This window comes from Drosophila ananassae, unplaced genomic scaffold (genome assembly GCF_017639315.1).
Source record: "Drosophila ananassae strain 14024-0371.13 unplaced genomic scaffold, ASM1763931v2 tig00000091, whole genome shotgun sequence".
Taxonomy (NCBI): Eukaryota; Metazoa; Arthropoda; class Insecta; order Diptera; family Drosophilidae; genus Drosophila; species Drosophila ananassae.
The window spans coordinates 255,883-268,063 of record NW_025319113.1 but is presented as its reverse complement, the minus strand read 5'-3'; the positions used below and the strand labels follow the sequence as shown (position 1 = coordinate 268,063).

The 12,181-nt window shown below is 35.2% G+C and overlaps 1 protein-coding gene across 1 annotated transcript in view; it reads right to left on the bottom strand.

Annotated features, from left to right (window-relative positions):
• Nucleotides 1-12,181, bottom strand: part of LOC6496811 (UDP-N-acetylglucosamine--peptide N-acetylglucosaminyltransferase 110 kDa subunit) — a 54,475-nt gene that overhangs the window by 20,433 nt on the left and 21,861 nt on the right. The window contains exons 6-8 of the mRNA XM_032456150.2: nt 3,150-3,345; nt 1,369-3,097; nt 1,126-1,306 (exon numbers count right to left, since the gene is read on the bottom strand). Coding sequence (XP_032312041.1) covers nt 1,126-1,306; nt 1,369-3,097; nt 3,150-3,345 — 2,106 coding nt within the window. The remainder of the gene's footprint in view (nt 1-1,125; nt 1,307-1,368; nt 3,098-3,149; nt 3,346-12,181) is intronic.

Genomic DNA, 12,181 nt, shown 5'->3' with positions numbered 1-12,181 from the left:
TTAGGCGAAGTTAGGCGATTGGATTTATGCCGTAAGTGCCTTGGATTTGGTCACTTACTCGTCATTGAACTGCTTAAAGCTGCCGTGCGGGTGGACGCAGGACTCATAGTCTGCTGCATTTTGGTGGCAACTCGCCAGCTGGTAATCAAGGCCAACACCCCTCTCCAGAGGTTTCCGCATCTCGCGACGCTGTTTCTCGTTCAGTGTCCGCTGCCGTCAATTTTTTCGTCGCTCTCCGAAGTTATACTGCTCAGCCGAGCTCTGCTGGATTTTGGCTCACAGGCACACCTAGTCACTTCAAGGCTGGCGAACCAGCTTCAGCTGCGGCACAATTAAGAGAAATCAGGAGTTCCCAAATATTGTCGGCCGACAGCGGTCTCATTTCTGAGGGGGGGGGGGGGGGGGGGGGGGGGGGGAGTAGTTAACTGCAATGACCGATCGCACCGGCTAAACTGCTAACACAGCGTCTGTCCGGATGCTCGAGCATAGGCGGCAAACTTATTTGTGTTGAGGCGGTTGTGTTTATTAATAAGGTTAATTTATATATATATATTTAAAATCACTAAAGTCACATTTCCAAACATTTTCGATCGTTCAGATATATGACAGCTATAGAAAATCATAACGATTCCGACCATTACGACTTATGTAGTCCGTGCAAAGGAAAAAAGGATTGAGAAAAGTTTGAAGTCGTTGGCTTTAAAACACAAACACTAGTCGCACAAAAACAGACAAAACAAATGAATGACAGGCATATTTATATCGACTCAGAAGGTGAGCCTGATCAAGAAAATGTATACTTTATAGGGTCGGAGAAAAAAAAAAAATACCCTTGCACAGTTATAAAAATTATGTCGACTGCTATACACCAAAAATGATTTTTAATTTCTCTAAGTGAGACCGGGACAATTAGTTTCATGAATATGTTTTGAAAGGTTAGTTTCTGAGACTGAGCTGTTAATGCAAGCTCTGCAATAAGTAAACCCAATACAATTTCATTTGGTTTAATTCTCAACAATTAAATGATATATGATATAAGTTGAGACATATTAGCAGTATTTTAACTTCAATATTGCAGAATAATGTACTAAAGTAAAAATGAAACTAATACTTTAAATCACTTACCGTGAAGCTAATGTATCTCCCGGCATTGTTACAACTGGTGTGCCGGTCCACAACACATCCATAGAAGTGGTGTGACCATTACATAGAGGCGTGTCAAGACATATATCAGCTAATTGTCCTCGGCGTACGTGCTCTTCTTTAGCAGCTACATTGGAAAAAATGACTCGATCTGGAGATATGCCTAAAAATATTATAATATCAATATTCCTGTACCCTTTTCAATGTGAAGACAAAAGAATTTACCAAGGTCACTGACGGTTTTTTTAATGTTTTGTTCGCCAACGGCTGGAAATCTAAGTAACCACAAAACTGATTTGGGTACATTTTTTAATATTTCAACCCATGATTCCAAAGTTAATGGATCAATTTTATATAGTTGATTAAAGTTGCAATAAACAATTGCATCATCCGGCAACAAATACTGACGACGAGTCGTTATTACAATGTTTTGAGGTACTTCTTCTCCGGTAGCGGCCTTATTATTAGTTTGAGTAGTAGCCAGTCCGTTCTGAACAACAACACCATTTAGAGAAGTCTGAACTTGGCCCGAGGCAATCATTGATACGATTTGTGTTGTATTTGGCAGCTCTGCAACTTTATGAGTTATTTCAACAGGTTTTTGTGCATTAACGACTTCCTTTATTTCTTTCACGTCTGTATTTTCTACTAATGGAGATAAATCTGTAGCATTAATAACTGTTACGTTATCTGCAACAGAAGATTGTTGTTTATCACAAACAATTATTCGTTCTTTTAAATGTGGGAACATTTGTTTGTGATCGCCAATAAAATATGTGTGCGGCATGTAAGATAACTTTTCACTATATTGGTATGCCAATTCCATTGGACTAGTTATTGCATCAGTAATAATATAATCCATGAAACTAGCTCCACTAGTACCTGGATAACCTAACCACATTACTTGAATTGGAGCAGGTCGTAAAGCAAAAATTTCATTTCGCGCTCCTTTTGTATAGCCATTCATATTAACTAAAATGTGAATTCCATCACTATGTATTTTATCCGCAGCTTTACCGTTGCAAGGAATTTGTGAGAGGTCAATAAAATGTTCTGCTTCTCTGCTAATTTTGTAACGAAATGTCGTTCCATCGTCAGGACTTAGAGCATAACAGAATATTTCCACTTTAGAACGGTCATGCAGTCCTGGAACAGATTGCATCAAATGAGAAGTCGGATGATTTCCAAAATCTGAACTTAAGTATCCAATGCGCAGCCTTCCGTTGTCGGATAATTTCTTTGAGAAATTGTACGGTTGCTTATGAAGAACATGAACTTTTTCCAAACATAAATTTGCATGTCTAGCTGCAATAGCTTTCCGATATTCATGTGTCAAAGGATAGAGCATAGAATGGTGTGGATGTACCGATGGTAAGCGATTTTTTTCAAGCTGCTCTGCAACTATGCCAACCAGTTTCTTCATTCGAATATCATAATCAGTCCAGTCGCACACAATTTGCAAGCAATGTGCTAAATTACAATATGCGTCAGGAAAATCCGGTTTTAACTTTAATGCCGTACGATATGATTGAATAGCTTCAGGAATATTCCCCGAATCTTTATGTATGCTAGCCAAATTACTGTGGGCATCAGCAAATGCAGGATTAATTTGAATGGCTCTAGTATAGCACTGTAATGCGCCACTTACGTCTTGAAGTTCTTTCAGAGTATTTCCCATATTTGAATAAGCATCAGCAAATGTCGGCTGGATTCGAATAGCTTCCTTATAGTGCATTAAAGCTTCCTTTAATTTTCCTTGTTGCTGCAACACTGATGCTAAATTTGAATGAGCAGCGGCAAAATCTGGAAAAACTTCCAAAGCTTTTAAGTAAAGTCGTGTAGCCTCTTCTATAAAGCCTTGCTCTCTCTTTATATTAGCTAAGTTGTTCAGCGAATCTGCATGATTTGAGCACAGTCTGAGCGCGGTGTTATAACAATCCTCTGCTTCCTTTACCTGTATGAATTATTTAAATACTATAAAAAATTCATGAAATCTTAAAATGTACCTGTCCCTTTTCCTTTAGAGCATTTGCAAGGTTACAATATGCATCCGGAAAATTGGGTTGCAACTCTATGGCTCGCCTATATGTGTCGATAGCCAAATCAATGAGTCCTTGTTCATAATAAACGCATGCCAAGTTACCATGAACAACTGCATTGTTTGGGGATAAGTTCAAAGCCCGCAAGTAGGCAGCCACAGCTCTGAAATGATAATAAAGGATTTTCTTAGGTTATTGACTCTTCATGAAATTTTTTAACTATAAATAACAAGCGGACCCGAAACTTATATACATTTACTTTGTAAATAAGTTATTATGGGAGACACTAATACCGAACAACAGTCCCAAACTTCACCCACAAAAACTCAAAAATGAGGCATACAGTACGATCCCGGTCGTTCGAGTCCGGTCGAATGATATATTGCCCTAGATATAAGTAACCCGCGTGTGTGCAAAGTTAATTACTATAAATTATATTTATAATTTATACATATAATTATTGATTATATTCAAGTCTTTATAAGGTGATCTTAATAATTTTTGCCCACACGCTGCTTACTTATGTACATATGTATGTATATCGAGCGAAATATATGTACATACATATATGTAACTAGAGCCGGGGATATCTCCCCAGTCGTGCCTGGCGCTCGCCAAACGCGCATCCCGCGGTAGGAAATGGGAGTGCGCGGCGCACTCCCATCTGCGGAAAACCATCATTCCGATTTACATTGGCGTGGCCGCTTTTCTCACCCAGCGGAGCGAGCATCAATATGCTTGGCGATCGGAAAAAGAAGGCGGTTCTCCCCTACCCGCAAGCTTACCGGCTAGGGGAGATCGGCGTGAAATCTCACCCAGGGAAATTCTGGTTGAAAAAAAATTTCCCTTGCTTTTTGCTTTGCTTTTGGTTTTTGTTTTTGTTTTTGCCAACCTTCCCATTGATTTTTACTAAATTCGAAATGCGTTGTTTGTCATATTTATTTATTATTAATTATATTTATTATTTATTAATCTTAAAAAATAAAACTGAAGAGATATAAAAAGAAATAACGAAAAGCTGAAAATAAATTAAAAAGAAAAAAAATTATTTAAGATTCTTACAAATAAAGATATTGAGACGTCCAAATTTCTAGTACAGCCAGAACTGAAAATATTTGTTTAATGAAATACGTTTATTCATTATTATCAACACAATAAAATAGGAATAATTGAATGAACAGAGCAGTAAACTTACCATTTCACAATAATAAACCAATGCGACGCACTACGAACAACCCTATGTGACCGTTTCGATTTGGGTTGATTTAGCTTAAAAACGCTGCACAAAACGCACACTAATTACGCGGGATTATTTTTTTTGCTGCCCTCAGTTAATGTAAAAAAAAATTCCTTATATAAATAATCATCATTTCATTACATATTGAGCTATGTTTAAATTTTGTACTTCAATAAAATTATTATAGAACATAAATTGGTAAACTTAAATAATATACGTTGAATTGTTCATGAAATAATTTTTTCTAAGTTAAAAGTCCCACGCATAAATTTTTCTAAGTCCCAAGCGAGATGAAAATTTTCTAAGTCCATGTTTTTTGAGAGCAAAACCTATGTTGAGAGAACAAATTCCCTCTCTCAACTCGGGGTGGGTGAGAACAAGGTACGAAAGATGCCTGCCGGAATGCACCGAAACGCTGCTAGCACCGAAAAGTCCGACTGGGTCCTTTAATGTGAGACGGTTTTATCCACCCTTTAGGCCTTGTCCAAAAATATACTCAAAAATAAGTATATGAAAATTTTGTATGTATTTTACCTTACCGTTTCCAAAAAACTTGTAAATAAATGAGGAGAGGAAATACATATTTATTTTTTTTTAAATTGTTGAGTGTGTTACATTTTCCATCACTGGGTCTTATTTTGACTATTGTATAAATAATTATGCTTTGATATTCCATAACGCTTTAAAAAGGATTAAACGAATAAAACTTATTTATTAATATTTGTCAAATAGAAAGTATTTTGTGATTATATTTGCTCTTTCAAATACATGTGCAGTACATTCAACAGATACATTTATATGTAGATACACAGATATACAATCATAGACTTCACTGACGTAAATAAACACATGTTTATATTTAGCTATACCTAATAAATGAATCAGACACTTGAATGTACATAGATATACATAAAACAAGAAAGGAAAGCTAACTTCGGGCGGAGCCGAAGTTGATATACCCTTGCAGTTGAGTCGCAGTAAGCTAGGTGGCGCCACGCATCTTATATTATTAAATATATAGCGGATCGTATATGGTCGGCCGATCCTTATGAAATTTGGCATATTGAATTATTTTGCCCAAAGAGTAATCTCCAAGTCCCATCTTTCTAACTTAAAAAACACCAAAGTTATGCCAATTCCGATCGTTCTATGACAGCTATAGGATATAGTCGGCCGATCCCTATGAAATTTTGTACATAAGATATTTTGGTCAAATATAACATGTGCATAAAGTCCCAACCCTCTAACTTAAAAAACACCAAAGTTATGGCATTTCCGATCAATCAGTTATATGGCAGCTACAGGATATAGTCGACCGATTCCGGCCGTTCCGACTTATATACTACCTGCAAGGAAAAAAAGGATGTGTGCAAAGTTTCAACTCGATAGCTTCAAAACTGAGAGACTAGTTTGCGTCGAAACCGACAGACAGACAGACAGACGGACAGACGGACATGCTCATATCGACTCAGGAGGTGATCCTGATCAAGAATATATATACTTTATAGGGTCGGAGATGTCTCCTTCACTGCGTTGCACACTTTTGACCAAAATTATAATACCCTCTGCAAGGGTATAATAAAATATTTTACAATGATTAAAATAACACAATTTTTTAAAATTAAATTTGATAATATGAAATAAAATATTAAATATGGTTATTATCAATATGAAAAAAATATTCATATATATTTTTTGGTCCTCAAAAAATGGTTAAGAAACATTGATGTTTCCTTTGGATTATTATATTATATTACTCATATAAAATGTTATATTAGTCCTACTCGATGGAATGAAAATTTGTTGACGAAATTGTCCTCCTTAAATATTGTATATATGTACTTCATATGCTCAGATTTAAAAAACCCCTTACAAAAGAAACACTGCGAAAAATAAAATTTTCATTTAAACAAAAGTCGAACGCACTTGCGAAGTCCAGGAACGGCTTTACTTAATTCAAGAAAACAAGACGAGTAAGAGTTTTGATTCTTAGTTATTTATAGATTGTAAGAATTATAACGGCTTTTGCGTATTTGCCGCATTCTTCATATATGTCAGCTAGCTCTGCAGTTAAGATAGAAAAGTAAGGTAGAAATAGGCACTTTTGATTACACTGTGCGACAAAAAAAAAAACGAAATACACTTGGGAAACGAGATAGTGTAGGTTGTTAATCTGGTCGAAGAGAACTCAAAAATATTTTTTTTATATTTTTGGAACCCTCCAATTTTTATTTATTTAAAAAAATCCGTTTTTCGGGATTTTTTGCGCTTAAAAATTCCTGAACGCGTTTTTTTCAACCGATTTCAAAATTGTCGGTGTTTTTCAATAGTTAAATGTTGTAGCTTTTGAAAAAAAAACTATATCTTCGATTTTGTTGAACAAAAAGGACAAAATTTTTACACCTGAAACTGAAGTTTTCGACTTTTATTCGTGTTTTTCGGATTTTGATGCCAGTTTTTCGGTACAACTTACAAAAATTCGGCCATTTTTATAATAAACATAAAAAAACATGAAAATTGGTGAAGTTATAAAGCTTTTCCCAAAAAAAGTCAATTCAACCTAGCGTGCGCTCCGGAGTACCTGTGTGTATAAGACAGGAATATGCTCTTCTTCTTATAGTGCTCCCATGGTTTTATTGACTTTTTTTGGGAAAAGCGTTATAACTTCAACAATTTGTATTATTTTTTGATGAAATTTGTCTCGTTTTATTCAGTATTAATGAGACAATATTAATATGTATCAAAAATGGGCGAATTTTTGTAAGTTGTACCGAAAAACTGGCATCAAAATCCGAAAAACACGAATAAAAGTCGAAAACTTCAGTTTCAGGTGTAAAAATGTTGTCCTTTTTGTTCAACAAAATCGAAGATATAGTTTTTTTACAAAAGCTACAACATTTAACTATTGAAAAACACCGAAAATTTTGAAATCGGTTGAAAAAAACGCGTTCAGGAATTTTTAAGCGCAAAAAAGTCCCGAAAAAACGGTTTTTTTTTTAATAAATAAAAATTGGAGGGTTCCAAAAATATAAAAAAAATATTTTTGAGTTCTCTTCGACCAGATTTACAACCTACACTATCTTGTTTCACAAGTGTTTTTTCACTGTCGCACCGTGTTATTATTTGGGTCAGTAGTTATGATATAGAAAGTTCCATGAACTGATTTTGATCCAGCAGTATATAAGAAATTATAATTAAAAAAATTTCTCTTTAAGATTTAATTTATTGCCTGAATATTTTCGGATGGGTGTGGAGCTTAGATGAATGTTGAAGAGATAACTTTATGAAGTCGTCAAAAAAGTAAAATGTTGAGTTTTTAATTTTAATATGATGACATATTTCTTTCTGAATTTTAATTTTTTGATTAGGATGAAGGGAATTCTTGGGGTTTCTTTTGCGTTTCTCATTTTTTTTTTTTGCGTAGAAAAGCAGTCTTATCTGAGATTAAAACGATTTGCAGATCTTTGCAGTGGTAAATTAAATTTTAAATGGCAATTGATCATTAAATGCGCTTAAAAAAAGTGGTCGAGCGCAAAGCACCAAACCCTTTTACCCTCTTCCGCATACAGAGCCATATATTGCTACTCACTTTTAATAATTTTTTTTTTGTGATTCGCAAACTTTATTTAAATCATTTATTTTTTTACACTATTTTCTGTTGAAATTATATTTTTTTGTGCCCTTTCTTAAGTATCATTCCGCTTGTAGAATTAATGTAGAAGATTTTGTAAAAGTTATGAATTGTATTGAAGTCTAGTATAAGTCTAGTCTAAGTAAGCATAGGGCGGAGCGGGAGCGCAAGAAAAGCTCACTTGCGCTCTCCCGTGAATTCGTCTGCTCCGCCGCAATAGAAAAGCTAGGCTTAAGTTCTTTTGGTAAAAATATAGCGAATTATAACGTGGAGCTTCTGTATTATCTTTCGTCGTTGTTAAAAAGCATAGGGCGGAGCGGGAGCGCAAGAAAAGCTCACTTGCGCTCTCCCGTGAATTCGTCCGCTCCGCCGCAATAGATAAGCTACCCAGTCGGACTTTTCGGTGCTAGCAGCGTTTCGGTGCATTCCGGCAGGCATCTTTCGTACCTTGTTCTCACCCACCCCGAGTTGAGAGAGGGAATTTGTTCTCTCAACATAGATTTCGCTCTCAAAAAACTGGACTTAGAAAATTTTCGTCTCGCTTGGGACTTAGAAAAATTTATGCGTGGGACTTTTAACCTAGAAAAAATTATTTCATGAACAATTCAACGTATATTATTTAAGTTTACCAATTTATGTTCTATAATAATTTTATTGAAGTGCAAAATTTAAACATAGCTCAATATTTAATGAAAAATATTATTCATATAAGGAATTTATTTTTTACTTTAACTGAGGGCAGCAAAAAAATAATCCCGCGTAATTAGTGTGCGTTTTGTGCAGCGTTTTTATGCTAAATCAACCCAAATCGAAACGGTCACATAGGGTTGTTCATAGTGAGTCGCATTGGTTTATTATTGTGAAATGGTAAGTTTACTGCTCCGTTCATTCAATTATTTATATTTTATTGTGTTGATAATAATGAATAAACGTTATTTCATTAAACAAATATTTTCAGTTCTGGCTGTACTAGAAATTTGGACGTGTTAATATCTTTATTTGTAAGAATCTTATTTGTTTTTATTATTTATTTATTTTTAGCTTTTTTTTATTTCTTTTTTTTATCTTTTCAGTTTTATGTATTAAGATTAATAAATAATAAATATAATTAATAATAAATAAATATGACAAACAACGCATTTCGAATTTAGTAAAAATCAATGGGCAGGTTGGGAAAAACAAAAACAAAAACCAAAAGCAAAGCAAAAAGCAAGGGAAATTTTTTTTCAACCAGAATTTCCCTGGGTGAGATTTCACGCCGATCTCCCCTAGCCGGTAAGCTTGCGGGTAGGGGAGAACCGCCTTCTTTTTCCGATCGCCAAGCATATTGATGCTCGCTCCGCTGGGTGAGAAAAGCGGCCACGCCAATGTAAATCGGAATGATGGTTTTCCGCAGATGGGAGTGCGCCGCGCACTCCCATTTCCTACCGCGGGATGCGCGTTTGGCGAGCGCCAGGCACGACTGGGTAGGCTTAAGTTCTTTTGGTAAAAATATAGCGAATTATAACGTGGAGCTTCTGTATTATCTTTCGTCGTTGTTAAAAAATTATAGTAAACAGCCACCTTTAGTTTTTTCGAAAGTGTGAGGTAAAATAACGTAAATAAACAAAAAATAACTTTCCTTAATTTAAGATTTTATTTTTTCTACTAAATGTGAATTTACCATGTGAATTATTTTTATTCTAATAGAATATAAAGTTTTGTTTACAGTGAAAATAAGATAATACTGCAGATGAGCATTAAATATACTATTTTATAAAAAAAAAAACGAGAAAGCCATATATGGCTGTATGTGAATTAACCCTTGCATTATATTCATCTTCTATGTGCCTACAATAGACATTAATGTAGTTAATGTGTAGACATTAATGCACAATTAATTTATTATCTTCATACATGGGAAGCCGTTCTGTTTTAACAACAAAAATTTAGTAAAAACAAGAAAGGAAAGCTAACTTCGGGCGGAGCCGAAGTTTATATACCCTTGCAGTTCAGTCGCAGTCCGATAGGTGGCGCCACGCATCTATATTATTAGATATACAGCGGATCGTATATAGTCGGCCGATCCTTATGAAATTTGGCATATCGAATTATTTTGACCAAAGAAGCATACATTGAAAATCCCATCCTTCTAACTTGAAAAACAACGAAGTTATGCCATTTCCGATCAATCAGTTATATGGCAGCTATAGGATATAGTCGACCGATCTTTATGAAATTTGGCAGATCGTATAAGTTGGACCAAATAAGAATCCATAGAAAGTCCCAACCTTCTAACTTGAAAAACAACGAAGTTATGCCATTTCCGATCAATCAGTTATATGGCAGCTATAGGATATAGTCGACCGATCCCGGCCGTTCCGACTTATGTACTACCTGCAAAGGAAAGAAGGGTGTGTGCAAAGTTTCAACTCGATAGCTTTAAAACTGAGAGACTAGTTTGCGTAGAAACAGACAGACAGACGGACAGACAGACAGACGGACAGACAGACAGACAGACAGACGGACAGACGGACAGACGGACAGACGGACAGACGGACATGCTTATATCGACTCAGGAGGTGATCCTGATCAAGAATATATATACTTTATAGGGTCGGAGATGTCTCCTTCACTGCGTTGCACACTTTTGACCAAAATTATAATACCCTCTGCAAGGGTATAAAAACAAAAAGTATGTAAAATCATCTCTACAATCAACATTACATTTTTTTTTAATATTCAAAATAACTCCCTAAAAGGATTTTTCAAAACTCAAATGATTTTCAAAGTTATAGCCGTTTACCTGACGGTTGAACTAGACCGGTTGAGCGAACGACTGGAACTTTAAACGCGTTTTCCTCGAAATTACTTTTTTTGAGTTGATATATTACACAGGCCGACAATTTCCAACTTTTTGACCATCATTGTTTCCAGTACATTTCATTTTTGAATTGTATGTGTACCAACTAAAATTAAAAAATGGTATCTAGCAGTTACCATATCTTAAATTCAATAAAATTATTTCGAGTTTTTCCTTAAATCCAAAATTAAAACATGGTATGATCTACTGATTTCAATAAGAAAATAAAAATCTTCCATAGAAAAATGTTTGGGGAAAAATCATAGAAGACCAAAACTTAACGTAGAAAATCTGAGATTTCAACTTTGGATGAGTATTCCAAAGATATGGTAACTGCTAGATACCATTTTTTAATTTTAGCTGGTACACATACATTTCAAAAATGAAATGTACTGGAAACAATGATGGTCGTAGCCATTTCACGGCCTACATAATTCAATATATGGTAAAATTTGATCAATTTCTTCTCTTAGGTGTACCGCGGAAACGGTGGGTGATAGAACCTCCAGAAGTCCAGAATGTTTGTTCTGGACTTTGGTTCAGGGGAGCCTAAAGGTTATGGAGCAGGTAAAATTATGCGTGGAGATTTTTTGCTGTTGGCCTGTGTTATTAGTATTATTATATATACATTGGATCGTATATAGTTGGCCGATCCTTGTGGGAATTTCACCACCGAATCAAGTTTCTAATAAAAATGTTGGAAACAGCCTCAAGCATCTTTAAAAATAGCAATGTTGAGCCATTTCGGATAGTTCAGTTATATGGCAGTGTTATGCTATTAATAGATTTTAATAGCAGCCGAATAAATAGACGCGTTTCAAATAAGATTTTCAATATTTTTATTTGGGTTCAATTTAACCCTAATCTATGCTGCTCCAATCAATTCCAAATCACAATAAACGCAAACCAAGAGCTTGCGCAAAAGCTCTACTAAAGCTCCCCAAAGCGCATACGCTACAAATAACAATAAAGCGCGTGCGAAACTGGGAGACAAAACAGAGAAGAATACATGCTGATAAGAACAGTTGCAGCTAAGCATATTATGATTATTTTACATGAATTTTTTGGTGGCTGCTTGGCCCAACTGGCAGATATAGGATATAATCGGACGAGCCTTAGGATATTTGGCAAATAGGATTACTTTGCCCAAAATGGAATCTGTACCAAGTCCCATTCTAACTTAAACGAGTAAGGAAAGCTAAAATCGGGCGGAGCCGAAGTTTATAAAACCTTGCAGTTGACCTACTCTGCAAAGGAGTAGGAAAAATTTTAAATTTATATTTTTAAAA